General features: G+C 48.9%; 2 protein-coding genes across 12 annotated transcripts; both read left to right on the top strand.

The window, feature by feature from the left end:
* The first annotated feature begins 1,281 nt into the window (after nucleotides 1-1,281).
* On the top strand, nucleotides 1,282-2,047 carry LOC136191270 (uncharacterized). The gene is made up of 4 exons (XM_065979600.1): nucleotides 1,282-1,444; nucleotides 1,494-1,563; nucleotides 1,615-1,660; nucleotides 1,711-2,047. Exons 1-4 carry the CDS (start codon nucleotides 1,297-1,299, stop codon nucleotides 1,972-1,974), a joined length of 528 nt encoding a protein of 175 aa, XP_065835672.1. The 5' UTR covers nucleotides 1,282-1,296; the 3' UTR covers nucleotides 1,975-2,047.
* Nucleotides 2,016-14,629, top strand: LOC136191096 (cilia- and flagella-associated protein 44-like). Of its 11 annotated transcripts, none has more exons than XM_065979441.1 (36): nucleotides 2,016-3,000; nucleotides 3,054-3,336; nucleotides 3,389-3,551; nucleotides 3,607-3,926; nucleotides 3,988-4,076; nucleotides 4,131-4,249; nucleotides 4,298-4,366; nucleotides 4,423-4,506; nucleotides 4,561-4,683; nucleotides 4,743-4,937; nucleotides 4,994-5,221; nucleotides 5,269-5,385; nucleotides 5,442-5,582; nucleotides 5,639-5,920; nucleotides 5,973-6,103; nucleotides 6,163-6,715; nucleotides 6,764-6,837; nucleotides 6,890-6,950; nucleotides 7,003-7,287; nucleotides 7,334-7,522; nucleotides 7,581-7,655; nucleotides 7,713-8,125; nucleotides 8,180-8,308; nucleotides 8,371-8,485; nucleotides 8,536-9,215; nucleotides 9,273-9,498; nucleotides 9,548-9,682; nucleotides 9,737-9,936; nucleotides 9,991-11,677; nucleotides 12,928-12,959; nucleotides 13,009-13,432; nucleotides 13,507-13,681; nucleotides 13,736-13,809; nucleotides 13,864-14,062; nucleotides 14,126-14,245; nucleotides 14,294-14,629. In XM_065979441.1, the coding sequence occupies exons 1-29, from the start codon at nucleotides 2,088-2,090 to the stop codon at nucleotides 10,001-10,003; spliced, it is 6,405 nt and encodes a 2,134-aa protein (XP_065835513.1). In that variant the 5' UTR covers nucleotides 2,016-2,087; the 3' UTR covers nucleotides 10,004-11,677; nucleotides 12,928-12,959; nucleotides 13,009-13,432; nucleotides 13,507-13,681; nucleotides 13,736-13,809; nucleotides 13,864-14,062; nucleotides 14,126-14,245; nucleotides 14,294-14,629. The 11 variants fall into 11 exon arrangements, with proteins under 11 accessions (XP_065835513.1, XP_065835487.1, XP_065835504.1 ...); XM_065979415.1 differs by adding an exon at nucleotides 12,230-12,696 and having other exon boundaries at nucleotides 12,753-13,432; XM_065979432.1 differs by having other exon boundaries at nucleotides 9,991-12,696; nucleotides 12,753-12,948.
* The last annotated feature ends 155 nt before the right edge of the window (nucleotides 14,630-14,784 follow it).

Below are 14,784 nucleotides of genomic sequence, written 5' to 3'. Positions count from 1 at the left end.
CCGCTTGCAAATCCAGACTGCTTGTTGCGAATGTCCAAGCTGTCGTCGATACGACAAAGGGTAGCGGTCTTTTGCTGACTATCGACTCCTGAATGCGCTCACTCTAAAGGACCGCTACCCTTTGCCTCGTATCGACGACAGAAACATTTCCAGCACATTAACATTTCCTCACTGAGGAGGTCGGCGCGCCCCTCGCCGTTGACCGTGGCGGTGTGGTGGAGGAGCCCGTTCACCGAAAGGAGCTCGCGCTTGGTGGCCGCTCGGCGAGACAGCTAGGAAGCGAGCTAGGTTCTGCGCGTATGCGCGCTCCAGCTTAGCGGCGGGTAGCCGAAGGCAGCCGTTGACGGGTGTACGGTCACGGTCTGCTTGGCGCTTCCCCGCCGGACCGGTGAAGAAGTAGTGTAAGCCAAGAGACAGCCCCGCGTCGTACATGGCCCAAAGGAGGGCGTCGGCCACTGCCGAGAAGATTTTGGACGCAGACCGGAGAATGGCAGCGCGGTGTTGATGTAAGTGCCGTTCCATCATTGCATTCGGGTGGACCGGTGCTAGAGGTAAGTATGCATATTGGGGCAGTTTGGGCCGTTTGACTAACCCGGTGTCGTTTCCGCCGAGTCTGTACAGGGGTGTATTTCGAAACGGATTCGAGCGTGCATAGGCTCATTCGAAAGCTTAATCAATGCTCTTGTAGGCGTAGATAAAAGTAAATGATCGCTTCTAGCGCTTGTAAGGCGCCTTGGATGAGAAATGGAACAAGGTTTTTTTTCTCAGAATAATAATTAGCCACAACCTTCCCAACTACGGAGGTCAGGTCAGGTCAGGGAGGTAATACTTTTCACAAGTTTGCTTTTCAAAATACAGTATTTACTATTGCCTAAGTATCCTTCAAAGACCTTGCTCGCCTAATTACAGACTCTAGCCCGCCCGAAAGCGAGCGCGGTTCGCCACCGACATTTCACAAAGCAAAATTTTTAAAATTGTATTAGAGTAGTTACGGTAATTCTTGAATAAGACAGAACTGCTGAAAATGTGTCTTTTCAGCACTCTTACATTACAAAAAAAGGATAAAATCCTTTTTTGAAAAAACAAACTTATGTACAAAAGCGAGCCGGGACTTTTGATCAGTACCCACTGTTTAGAGGTGTCCACTATTTAGAATGTCCACTATCAGAGGTTTGACTGTATTGTCTCTCCCCTGAACCAGATCTTTGCGCGCGTTAGACTCTTGCGAGCGTCTAACGCGCGCAAGGGTCTGGTTCACCACATTTACAGGCATGCGCAGGACAGCAGTCAAAAAGTATGGCGTCTGGGCGTTCGTTCGTTCTTCCACCATGGATTGTCGCTTGGATGATCATCGGTGGGGTAGTTCAAGTGTGGGACATGTTTTTCTTGTTCCTAAGGCCTCGAACGATGGAGGGAGGCGATCTCAACGCCTTCTGGCAACCCTGTGCGTGAAAAGGGACCTGTAGATGCCTTGCGAAACGACTTTTTCCTAGATAACCTGTACGTCATAATCGATACGAAGTACGGTGACATGGAAGACCAGTTCGTTCGAGCTCAAGCCGTGTAATATATCACGTGGCATTGCCTATAATTAATCTTATACTTTTTGAATAGCCTAAACTTTTTTGAAGTCATACTGCAGGTCATCGTTTTATATTTGGTAAGATCAAACTGAAGTGCAAGCCATATCATCAACTGTTTCTTTTCCAGCACTTCAAACGTTCAAGGCTGACTGTTCTCCTCACGTTCACTGTTACCTGCTTCACGTTTTGGAAGACCTGTGTCTACATGCTTCAGTACACGCCTCTCTGCAACGGTGCATCTCTCGTGGCTCATTTGGATTGGCTGAAGTGGATGGGACTCTTCATTATACCAAATGGCATCTGGATCATCGTTCCTGGATTTGTGATGCTTCATCTCTGGTCCAAGCTTTCGAACGTGCTTCATTCGTCAGGCGGCGGTAAGGATGACTAGCGAAGACGTTTATAGTAGCATCGCTGTTTTTTTTTTCACGTTGTGAAACATCTGTGTCTCTTGATTTACAAAAGCCAGCGCGCGCTATTCGGCATTCGCAACGCCCTGTTGCTATGGCAGACAAAGACGAAAGCGGCTCTGGCCGCGGCGGCGGCGATAGCGACTCGCCCGTCACGCCGTCGCGCATGACGCTAAAGGATGCGACGTCTAAAGTAAAGCAAGAAGCGCTGCGATCGATGAACGTAGACGCCGAAGCGAAAACAAGCGATACGGGCGCCGAAGAAGGAAAATCGAAAACGCCAGATCGTAACCCGTCTTTGACCGACTCTCCCGCTACCCAAGAAGCGGCAAAAACGCAAGAAACAGTGCAAAAAGAAGAAGGCAACCCGATTGAACAGGAAAGCCCGGATAACAAAACGGTCAAAGACGACAATGCGCCAGATCGTGCCCCATCTCCGAGCGTCGATCGACTCGCCGCTCCAGAACCCGACGACGACAAGAAAGAAGAATCGGTCGCGCCCGAATCGACGACCGAAGGCGGCGGCCAATCATCGTCCGACGAATCCGAAGCGAAACAAGACGAAGAAGAAGTCGACACGGACGACGGACGTACGAGCGAAGTGAGCGGCTTGGCCGAATACACGAGCGTCGACGGCAGAACGAGCGAAGCGAGCGCGCGTTTCCATGACGACGACGACGACGACGGAAGTTACGGCGGCGACTATTCGGATTCGAGTTTGGATGTAAAGCAGCCGACGAGTCGACGAAAGGCGGGTCGACGCAGAGGAGTGAAACGGGTGGTGGATAGCGAGTCGGATACGGGACGAGAGCAGGTGTCGTATCGAAAGGGTTTGGGTGGATCCGTCTCTATGGTGAGGGAAGAGGAAGAGAGGATGGAATCGCGAAGAAAGCCACGTGGTAAGACACGTGCTGGAAGACCAGGGGATGACGATGACGATGACGATGATGTGGGAGATGAGGAGGAAGAGGAGGAGGAGGATGAAGGCAGAGAGGATGAGTCGACAGGTACGCTACGTTGCCATGCAACGTGAACTATTTTCTCAGTGATTCCTTTTTAGAGAAAATCGTCGAGTCGAGTTCACCGCCACTTGCTGCTATGGATACGGTGGAAGAAGATACGGCCGCTGTTGTCAAGGAAGAAACAGAAGAGAAAGAAACTGAAGAGAAAGAGGAGGAAGAGGACGACGTAAAGGATGAAGATCGAGTAGAAGAAGAACCTGAAGAAAGGAAGGTCGAAAGTCACGAAGTCGAATTGGTCGAGGAGACGCAATACGATTACGAAGCGCTCAAGTCGAAACCCGTGACGTCGGATGCTGTGACGTCAAATTTGATCGAGCTTAAGTATGAAAAGGGAAATGGGATCTCTTTGTAATAAATCAGTTTTTTCATCTAGTCATTCATTTGGTTTTGAATGCCAACGACGTTCCAATCTGCATCTGCTGGACGACAACACGTTGATGTTCATCGCCGGAAACGTCATCCAGATCGTCAACATGAATACCCACGAGCAGAAATACGTGAGATCCACAACGGGTGGAGGCATAGGCGCAATAGCGGTAAGAGAAATCCAGATACAACAAGCTAAAACATCATCAACGTCGCGTCCCAAAGGTTCATCCGAGTTACCAGTTCTTCGCCGTCGCCGAGAAAGGAGAAAATCCTCCAATCGTCATCTATCACTATCCGAGTCTCAAAGTCTTTCGCGTGCTCGAATCCGGTACCCAATTGGCCTACTCTCATTTGTCGTTTAATCATCGAGGCGACAAGCTCGCGTCTGTTGGGAGTTATCCCGACTATATGTTGACCGTGTGGGATTGGCGGGCCGAGCAGATTATATTGCGGACGAAGGCGTTCAGTCAAGAAGTCTATCGGGTCAGTTTCTCGACGGAAAACGAAGGGCAGCTCACGACATCGGGAACGGGTCACATACGGTGCGCGTGGGCGGAGGAGAAGAATATTTTAAAACGTTTGTCATTTGTGCTCTCTTTGCAGATTTTGGAAAATGGCTAGTACGTTTACTGGGCTCAAACTGCAAGGCGATATTGGAAAATTCGGTCGAACGGAATTATCTGACATATCAGGTAATAGCAATCAATCATATAGAGAATAAGACTCGTACTACTATTTCTTTCTAGGATACGTCGAACTTCCTGATGGAAAAGTGTTGTCAGGCACCGAGTGGGGCAACATGCTACTATGGGACGGCGGCCTCATCAAAGTTGAAATATCCAAGAAGAAGAAACCGTGTCACAATGCAAGTCTCACAGTCTCGTGGCATAAGAACTACATGGGGAGTCTTTAGGGCATGATCGAGGACGTTTTCCTTGACGAGGGAGAGCTGATCACTGTCGGCTCCGACGGCTACATCAAGGTCAATAGTGCTAGAGTAATTATTTTGAAAATTGTCTATGTTTTACTGATGACCAGGTCTGGGATTTTGACACCATCGACAGTGCTGACATAACCGAAGAAAATTCGATATTCGAAATGGAACCGATGACGGAAATTAAAGTAGAAGAACGAGACTCGGTTGCCTCGCTTGAATTTATTGACGTGCCTTTGCAGATTGGAAACGACGTCAGTTTGAAATCTCTCGTACGATCGCGAGATCCGGACACTCCTAACATTTGGTTCGGTCAAGACGCCAACGGGGGAATATGGAAAATCGACGTGTCCGTTTCACACACGGTCTGTTTTTTATTTTTTTCTATAAAGGCGTGTATATGTGCGATTGATTTTTTTTTCAGAGGAAAAGTCCCACGCGTCTTTTCTCCTATCACGCCGGCAAAGTCGTCCAGGTGGCCGTCTGCCCCGTCGCTCATCTCGCAGCGACAATCGGAGTCGACGCATCCGTTCGTCTTTACGACTACGTCAGCAGAAGCTTCCTCGCCGCGGAGAAGTTTCTCGCCCCGGGAAGCTGTCTCGTATGGGCTCCGAAACAAGTGGGACTTCCCAGGGGAAAAAATCGAGTTATTTTCTAACATTCCTTGCTTTTTAGCTTGATAAGAAAGGGTCGACGCTGTTGGCTGGATTCGAGGACGGTGTCGTGCGCGTTCTCAGCGTCATTTCGCAGGCGCTGTCGACTCACGCCATGTCCAAATCGACTGGAGCCTCCGCGGCAACGAACGTCGCCTATTCGCTTGAATTGAGTCACGTATTCAAGCCCCATTCGTCGTCTGTGACGGCGTTGGCCGTCAATAGGAACGGCGACATATTAGCGTCAGGGGTAAAGGAGAGGAATTTATTTGATCGCTTTTGAGTTATCTTTTCTAGAGCAACGATTGTACCGTGTTCTTTATGGCTGTCGGAGATCCGTACGAACCCATAGGGTTTATAAAGACGCCGTCGCCTGTCATGTCTCTTCAGTGGATAGATCGTCAGGGGCCAAAGGCGAGTGAGAAACGGAAGAAGAGAGAGTGTTGTGCTATATGCCTTTTCTCTTCTAGGTTGTTGCCTTTTGTCGCGATGGGTCGGTGCTCGAGATTGAGTCGCCTCGAAAAGACGAATTCAATACGAGCAAAACGTTTTACCTCGATCCGCTCGACTACAGAACGTTCAAGTTTACGTCTATCAAGAAAAGGCTCTTGGTACAAACGATCGAGCGCGCATCGAAGCGATTGAACTCTTTTTTTGCGTCGTGCAGGAAGAAGAGAAAGAAGCGAAATTAAAAGCGGAAGAGGAAGCGCGACGATTGGCCGAAGAGGCGAGACGACGCGCTCTGGGTTCGGACGACGAAGACGACGAGAAAGCGGAGGAGGAAAAACCAAGCGAAATCGATCAAAAAACCCACGAAACAGAAAAGGAAAAAGAAAACGAACAGGAAGAAGACGAGGAGGAGGAGGAAGAAGAGAAAGTCGTGGAAGACGACGGAAAACTACTGTGCGGATTCTACGACGAAAACGAGCATCAATTCGTCGTTTCCATGGCGAGAAACGACGAGATAGAAAAATGAGTATTCTTTTCATTTTTTAATTTAGGACGGCTTTGACGCGGGCTACTTATACTTCTGCCACTTCGACGACGAGACGAGCGGCGAGCCGCGACGAGCAGTAAAACTACCGGAGATCAATAACAAATACGAAACGAATTTGACCGCAACTCATTTCACGTAAGAAAAAAGACAAATTATAATTTAGTCGATTGATCTTTTTTTCTTCGTCTTCGTAGTTCGAACGGTCGCTATATGTTCTTCGGAACGTCGGACGGCTGGCTTCGTTGTCACGAATTGCCCGTCGCTCGTCAAATCGGCGATCTCGACCGATTCTGGACGATTTCGATGCACGACAATCACCACGGCGCAATCGCGAGCGTCACGACGAGCCACGACGATAAGTACGTCTTCACGACGGGCGCCGACGGCAACATGTTCGCCTACGCGTTTCGCGGCGACGTCGCCGCCGCCGCCGCCGTTGAGCCGAAAACGACTCGAGTCAAAGTCGGTCACGGCGCGAGCGCGCGAGAGGAGAAGATCGACGACATCGACGATCCGACGCACTATAGCATCGAGGAGGCGAAGCAGAAGGCGGAGCACGATCGCATGGTGCGTTTGGCCGAGGAGAAAAAGATGGGCGTTCGACGCGAAGTCGGGCTGCTGCGACGAAAGTTTAAGGAGTTGGCGAGGAAGAATCAGACGCTTCCCGAGACGTTGCAGATGGGGAAGGACGAGTTCGTATTGGATCCGCATTTGAGGGAGGAAATGGAGACGCAGACGAAGCATAGGGTAATTTAGAAAAACAAATTGAGTTTATGTGATTGATTCTTTGGATAGATTGATTTGGTTCGTAAGGAAATGGCTTGGGAGTCGGAGAAGTGTCGCATTGCTTTGGAAAAGATGAAAAGACGGTGAGATGACGATCGTGACGCTCTTAGTTTCTATGGGGAACGTTATGTTTAGATTTAAAGACGTCGTTGAATGCGATCGGATTGTCGTACGGGCGGCCGAGGGCCCCTACGAGGTGACGACGACGTTTTTTTTTCGGGCGTTTAACGATTTTTTTTCTTTTGAAGGTGGCGACGTTTCGTTCCGTGGTTCCGTCGAGCGACTATCTGACGATTTTGAATGCGTATCGCGAGCGCGCGACGTCGGACGACGAAAGGGAAGAGGATGAGGAGGAGGGAGAGGAAGAGGCGGACGGCGGGCCGGACGCTTGTCATCAGCGTCAGTCCGTCGAAACGAGTCCGGCGAAGGACGATCGAAAGGAGATGATAGCGGCGGCGGCGACGTCGAAAGCGAGAAAGAGGAGCACCAAGGAAGAGTCGTTGAAGCAGAAGAGATTGCAGCGACAGAAGGAGGCGAGAAAACGTCTCTTTGTAACGTCAAAAATTTAATTTTTTGCAGTGGGACGATTTGTGGAAAAGCAAGCCGGACGAGCACTACGAAGACTCGGCTGACATCGTCGCCATCGAGAATGCGAAGCGAACGATGGGAGATTTCAAACTCAAAACGGCGTCCGATTACGTCGTTGCCGACGATCAGCGAATAGACGTCGAGAAGAAAAGAACTCAAATCGTGCTCCTTCGCGAGCAGGTACACTGGATGAAATGAGTCTATTGGGTCTTTGGAGTTGAATTTTGCTTCTCTTTAGATCTTTGAAAAGAAGAGATACTTTAATGTGAAATTGATTGCGTTGAGAGATAAGAAAGTTGCTCTCGTAGCGAAGGTGAGCGTAATTTGTTTTGTTCTTTTGAGACTTTACTAGTACGTTGCTGTGGATCAGATTGAAAAGGATTTGAATCGGCTTGCCGATCTACAGAACGAACTCGGGCCTTCTCTCGCCTTACCGCTGCCTTCCCTGCCGGTTCTTTTCCCCGAAGAAGTGCCGGAGAGAAAATACGAAGCGACGGTCGACGAACTGAAGGAATTCAAGCGAAAATACGAACTCGGGCAGGCGGAAAAGGACAGGGGAGGACAAAAGGACGACGGCGGGGGATTTTTCGGTGGCTTCGGCGGCCAAGGCGAACAGAAGAAGGAAGAAGTAGAATCCGAAGCCGCCGTAGTGTCCGAAACAAAGCCGAAAGACGACCTAAAAGATAGCTTAGTCGACGTCGCCGACGCGGCAAAAGATGAGGAAGACCAAGAGGAAGAATTGTCCGAATTGGAACAGCAAGTAGAAAAGGCCAGAAAGATGAGGTCAGAGAAATTCCTTAGGTCGTTAAAAAAGTCGCTAACTTGCCGAGTGTTTAGAATAACGTACGAACGCGACTGTCTTCTCGAAAAAGTTCGAAAAACTATTCGAAATTTCGATTTGGAGGTGCGCGCTCTGCGGCACGAGAAGCAGTACTTGGAGGTGGCGCTCAAACAGTGCGACTTGAGGCGAGACACCGTTCCGCACGCGTAGAGACACCACACGACGAATTTTCTCCTGTTCTAAATAGACACGTAACTCAATACGAAGAACTTCTACTATTGAAAGAGTTCGAGAAGAGAGAAACGGTCTTCGCAGGAAAAGTGGCGGCGAAACAAACGGAGAAAACGGATATGATGTCAAAGGTGCACCTTGAAATGGAATGTTTTTTTTCGTGGCCTTATTCTCTGTCTAGGTTTCCGCTTGCGAGACGAAATTGGCGTCGAAGCAGAAGGACATCGTCGCGCTCCAGGATCGCGAAAAAGACGTCCATCACCAATTCGTCGCGTCGCTCGGCGAAAACAACAAATTCGCCGAATTTCTGACGAAAGTCTTCAAGAAGAAAATCAAACGGGTGAAGAAGAAGGAGAGCGCCGAACGCGAATCGGAAAGCGAAAGCGACGACGAGTCGAGCGACGAGGAGTGGAGCTCGTCGGACGAGGAGAGCGATTCGGAGGGCGGCGGCGTCGACGACACCATCTGTCCGGTCGGTTGTCCAGAGGAGCTTTTTGAAGGAGCGCTCAAATTGAGAGAGGAACGATTGGACGCCGAGGAAATGCTCATCGAGGAGAAGAAAACGGCCGAGACGCTGCGTCGCGAAGCGGAGGCGCTCAAGAAGAAGTTGAAGATCATCGAATTGGGACTGAAGAACGCCGAAGCCGATTTGCAGGCTTTTCAATTGGAGAAGCAGGCCAAGTTGAACGAGTTGGACGTCGTCGTGACGCTCTACTTGCATCAGATTCAGTACGTCGTCGGCGGCACGTTGCCCGGCGACTTGTCGTCGACGCTCGTCTTCAGCAATTCGGTGATCGAGAAATTGCAGAAGCGGATTACGGAGTTGGGTCAGGAGAAGATGCACCAGAAACGCTTATACAAGTAGGGATAATCCAGGACCAGGCTTCAATAGATGATAATCTCTATTTTATCCTTCAGGGATAATCGACTCACGTATAAACAATTGGCCAAGGAGAAAAAGGGTCTCGATGCGAAAGTGGGCGAGCTCGCTGAAAAAGCCGACGAGATGATGATGTTGAAGTTTGGTCGAGTCGTTCGTTTGGAGAAGTTGGAGGGCGTGACGGTGAATAGGGCCGTGGAAGAGCTTCGAGAGAAGCTTCGACATTTGGAGAGGAAGCAAATAAGGGAACAGGAACGTTGGCAGGTGCAGCGCTAAAAGAAGGGTTAGTGAATTTTTTGGAAAGTTTTTATAGGGCGAATTGGACGCCATGCAAGAGCAGCTTACGACGGTGCTGCGAGAAAACACAACCAGACTCGACGCTTATAATCAACTGTTACTCAAACAGAAAGATTTGGAGGAGGACTTGGCTAACAAGCAGAAGACAGTGGTACACAACAGAACGTCATTATTTGGTTATGTGGTATTTTCATTTATCTCGTAGGGAAACGAATATGCTACTCAGCGTCAAGCGGAATTGCGAGAACGGCGACGTCTGATGGATCTTCTGAAGCTTCAGTCGGAGGAAATAGAGGGGTTGAAGGAGGAAATCACTTTGCTCTCGAGCAAAGGAGGTCACATCGTTTCCAAATTGCAGGAGGAGTCAAGATTGCACGAGTCGACATTGCCCATCATAAAACATCCGTAAGAAACAGTTTTATGTGTGCACGTGACGTGGCAGGTACTGTAGAACTATAGCAGCGTACGCTAAACGCCAACGTTGGTGTGCCTCAAATTTCCTCGTCCTGCTCGTGCGAAGTGTTTTCAGCGGTTCATTTGCACGGGAAAATGATAAGGTAACTTTAATGAGAATAGAGACCCGACTAGAGCTTCGGAGCCCTCCCTAAACAATAAGCAAACATCCACACAACAGCAGTCGCACCATAGATACACACCACAGTACAGAACAACGTCACACTGCAGTACAGAACAGAATAGAGAGAAAGAGAGAAAGACAGACGCGGCTTCAAAGTTTTTCAAGTACAGTAGGCAGCGAAAATTGGTGAAAACCAGATCACGAACCACATCACAGGAACTGAGGCACCCGATGTACTTGGGAATTCGTCACACGCTAGTTGTTGCCGAGTAGCAGCTCTTTGAGCTTGGGGAGCACTATAGAGAGAGACTTAATTAATTAGTCAAAATGACCCAACGTCATTTTCTAAATTTACCATTCGACAACGTCTTCGCACGTCTCTCTCCGCGTGACTCTGAGTAGCGTATTATTAGCCCCGCATGTCGGCAGCGAGCACTTCATTCGCATGTACAGTGCCGCGCAATCCGAACTGAATCCAGGGAGTTCGACGAGTTGGAGCGTCAACTCGGCGTAGCGGTTGACCCACGCCGGCGAAGGGTCCGTGTTGTCGCAGGCCGCGATACTGGGCACGGCGCACGTCGTTCGGGAGAAGGTGCCCGTGACGTCCATTGTGGGATTGTTACACAGACTCGCGCTCAATTGCGCTATGAGTGCCGCATTGGTGCACCCAGTGGTCAAGGCAGCATTACAATTCTACACGTTGTTAGAAAGTCGTCGATCTATATAGGCTTCGATTTGGGGGTTCTTTGTTCTCACTTGTCGGAAATTGCTTTTGAACTGAACCGTTTCGCTTCCGATACACCTGGGTTGTACGAGGTAGTCGCACATGAGGCCGACAAAGGCGTCGGCACATCCAACCGAGTCGACTGCTCGAAACTGCTCGTGGTATAACTTGATTTGTCCGTCGATTGACTCGATACGTTTCGCTATTGAAATGGGCACCGTGTAATCGGCGGGAAAGGAGCAGTGGGTTGTCTCTGGCGGTTTTGCGCATTGACTTATGAGGCCTATTGAGTATGGTTCGCCTTCGAGAGGTTGAACACCGTTGGATACGTGAAAGAGCGCGAAAGCAATCGCAACGACAAAGCGTGGGAAACGCATGTTGGAGACACTGTTCTGAGACTGTTCTAGTCACAAATGCTGACGAGCGAGGATGCGTGCGGAGCTTATATATGTATGTTTTGCGTCCTTGGGCGACTTCTAGCTTTCCGGCATTCTTGCGGTGCATTCTAAAATACGGTATCACACAGAAAGTTAAAGGCTTCTCGAAAATGGAAGACAACAGTTGTTTAGCCAAGGACGCAAAAACATACCCGCGCGCATAGATACTCGCACAGAATTTTTTCCCTCAAACAGGCAGGTGGAAGCTGCGACTTTGCAGGTGTTTCAAATTGCAAAAGGATTCAAGATTGCACGAACACAGTATGCCACGAGCTACGTGCACGTGACACGTATCACTATGTAGCAGCGTACGCTAAACGCCACCGTTGTCGCAGACTCGTTGTCGCCCCCTACCGTCCGGTTCGTACGAAGTGGTTCAGCGGCTCGTTCGCGCGGGCAAATGATAAGGTAACTTAATTTAGGAACTAGAGAGATTAGATACCCGACTAGAGCTTCGAAGCCCTCCCTAAACAATAAGAAACGTCACAGAACCACAGTACAGAACAGCGAGCGAGCGACGTGACTTTTTCAAGTAGTAGCGACGAAAATGGGCAATAACCAGATCAGGAAACACATCACAGGAACCGAGGCACCATTAGTTGGCGTAGTTGGCGTGGCGCGCGCAGTTGGCGTGGCGCGCGCAGTTGGCATGGCCATGGCCGTTGGGAAATCGTGACACGCTAATCGTTGCCGAATAACATCCTTTCGACTTACTGGAGCACTAGAGCGAGAGAGAGAGCGAGACAAAAAGTCAATGAAATATAGTGTCCGTCGCGTCGTTCTCTATAAATTTACCATTTAATGACCTCTTCGCACGTCTCGCGCCTTGTGACTCCGTATAGCTGATTATTATCTCCGCACGTCGGTAGCGAGCACCACATTCGCATGAACAGTGCTTTGCAATTCGAACTGAAATTACTGATTAGTATATTTTGCTCATCGAGCATCGCTTTGGCGTAGGGTTCGACCCACGCCGGCGAAAGGTCCGTGTTGTTGCAGTACTCGATACTGGGCACAGCGCACGTTTCGAGTTGCGAAGTCACCGTGATGGCGTCACGGTTCACGTCAAATTTGAGCCTGCTACACAGAGTTCTCCCTTGCACTCTAATCTCCGGATTATTGCAGTGGTTCAAGGCAGCAGGACAATTCTACACGTAGTTAGAAAGTCGTTGATCTATATATAGGCTTCGATTTGGGGGTTCTTTGTTCTCACATCTTTGAAATTGCTTTTGAACTGAACCGTTTCGTTTCCCACACACTTGGGTTGTACGAGGTAGTCGCACAGGACGCGAACAAAGGCGTCAGCACACCCATCCGAGTCGGCGGCGCTAAACATCTTTTTGATCGTCTTGATTTGTTCGTTGATTGAGTTGATACGACTAGCTATTGAAATGGGCACCGTGTAATCGGCGGGAAAGGAGCAGTGGGTTAGTATCTTTGGCGGTTTTACGCATTGACTTATGTTGTCGCCTATTGTGTACAGTTTGCCTTGGAGAGATTGACCCGGAACTTGAAAACCGTTAGAGAGCGCAAAGGCAATCGCGACGACAAGGAAACGCATTGGAGACACTGTTCAAACTCTCTGACTGTTCTAGTCGCAAACGCTGAAATTAATTCCGAGCGGGGATGCGTGCGGGGCTTATGTTTTGTGTCCTTAGGATGGTTTTCCCGGCATTCTCGTGAGAATACGGTAGCGATCAGGAAGTTTGGGGCGTAACGTAAGCCAATCCCTTGTTTAGCCAAGGACGCAAAAGATACTCGCGCGACCCACCGACCCTTATGTCAATAAGTGAAGGATAAGGCAGGAGGAATAAAGACTACTGTACATGTATACCAGCCAAAGTTGAAATATTTAGTAAGAGCATGAAAAAAGATAAAGAGACGCATCGGATTGAACAAGAAAGATACCGTATAACGGTCCACGGTGTGTCTTAATTAATTAATTGAATTTGGTAAAAGTAGTGTAGGCATGGGTAGGCGTGTCAGTAAAAGAAACTTGTCACGGGATCTCGTGACGTAAACAGCGTACAGTTAGCAGCTGAGGCCCCTTTTCGTGCACCGTGCCATGGCGTGGCGAAAGTGCGGATGCGGTCATTGCGATCAGAAGAACTGCGACAGAGATCGCCGAATCGGCATCGCAGCGAGACAGAACGTCGAACGAAGGTTAGACATCGCGCGATCCGCGATTAGCGTAGCGACACCGCCGCGTAGGCGTCCGCTTAATCGCCGCGACTCAGCAGGAGGCTCGGGGCCAACCGCGCATCGATCAATTACGGACTCTGAACCCAAAAGACGGAAATTCCTGGGAATTCGACTCGTTTTGGTTGGACATCCAAGATGGCCGCGCCACATCGTTCGTCACCGGCCGCGTCACGCGTCACGCGTAGAGTTAATCAAATCGCGGAAATCATGGTCGCACTGTCGAAATCTTTATTTTGTGCTGATCTAATAAATTCCTTTGTGCAGTTCGGACAACGTGGAGCCAAAGTTGCGATCAGATTCAAAAGTGCAAGGAGGTTGTAGGAAATTGAATTGAAAATGTACGTTCCAGGATAGAAACTTTGATTTATTTATTGCATTGATTTCTTCTCTAGACTTCTTGTCATTCAGATGCAGCTATGCGACGTATACGTCAAAAGGATTCTCCGTGTGTGTAACATGTACGATCTGTTTAGCTAAAGAGAAAGGGTACCTTTTTTTTTGCTAGGCGCTCCAGTGGAGTCGGTCAAGCACAACTCGATCATCTCTTTAGGCAGATTGGTCACGGTCTAATGCACAGGAATCCTAACTAAGGTTCTTTGCTACAATATATAAACCATGACGGGTATTGATTATTAATTTTGGTTTTTACTTCAGCCTGCCAACGTTTTTCTTCACGGATCCAATAATGGGAGGAAGGAAAGAAGTAGTCATAGATGATCAAGGAGGACTCATTGCATTTATTCGTCATTATCATCATTATATCAACAGAGGGAGGTATGCGCATACCAGCTACTCTAAGTGAATCTCTAACGTTTTCTGAAGGTCAAGGACATTTTGACGGATTTATAACTCTAACGTCTTGGTAAATAAGTAAGTTTTAGAAATGCCCACAGGCTTAGAATTAATGAGAAGGAAATTGCTGCAGTCATTTTCATTCTCTCTATACCAGGATTTATCTGGTAAGTAGATTCGTTGCTTCCTATTGAGCTAACGGTTTCTTTCAGGATTGGGGGTCCTGAGCAAGACCCTGTCATCAAAAACTGCCTCGCAGGGGTCCTGGGCATGACCCCGTCAAAACTGCCTGTGCATGAAACGCGAGGGAAAACTCTGTGCATTTTTTTCTTTTTTATTAAATAAAATGACCGTCCCCTTCCCTTATTTACGAGCAGTTTTTGATTACGGGGTCTTGCTCAGGACCCCGGTTGAGAGCAGTTTTTAATAACAGGGTCATGCTCAGGACCCCAACTCCTAAAAAATAAACGTTAATAAGAAACATTGCTGTGCTCCATGGTTACCTGGTCATTGCATAGGCC

The sequence above is a fragment of the Oscarella lobularis genome, chromosome 1 (assembly GCF_947507565.1).
Source record: "Oscarella lobularis chromosome 1, ooOscLobu1.1, whole genome shotgun sequence".
Lineage (NCBI taxonomy): Eukaryota > Metazoa > Porifera > Homoscleromorpha > Homosclerophorida > Oscarellidae > Oscarella > Oscarella lobularis.
Note: the sequence above shows the minus strand (reverse complement) of the source record. Positions and strands in the feature narration are given on the sequence as shown.

Bases quoted from the DNA above. Each gene is read 5' to 3' on its own strand.
- LOC136191270 (XM_065979600.1), top strand. From the start codon at position 1,297: ATGGCGTCTGGGCGTTCGTTCGTTCTTCCACCATGGATTGTCGCTTGG. The intron at 1,445-1,493 runs GTGCGTGAAAAG...ACTTTTTCCTAG, and splicing joins CAACGCCTTCTGGCAACCCT to ATAACCTGTACGTCATAATC. The intron at 1,661-1,710 runs GTAAGATCAAAC...TTTCTTTTCCAG, and splicing joins AGGTCATCGTTTTATATTTG to CACTTCAAACGTTCAAGGCT.
- LOC136191096 (XM_065979441.1), top strand. From the start codon at position 2,088: ATGGCAGACAAAGACGAAAGCGGCTCTGGCCGCGGCGGCGGCGATAGC. The intron at 3,927-3,987 runs GTGCGCGTGGGC...CTCTCTTTGCAG, and splicing joins TCGGGAACGGGTCACATACG to ATTTTGGAAAATGGCTAGTA. The intron at 4,250-4,297 runs GCAAGTCTCACA...GGGAGTCTTTAG, and splicing joins AGAAGAAACCGTGTCACAAT to GGCATGATCGAGGACGTTTT.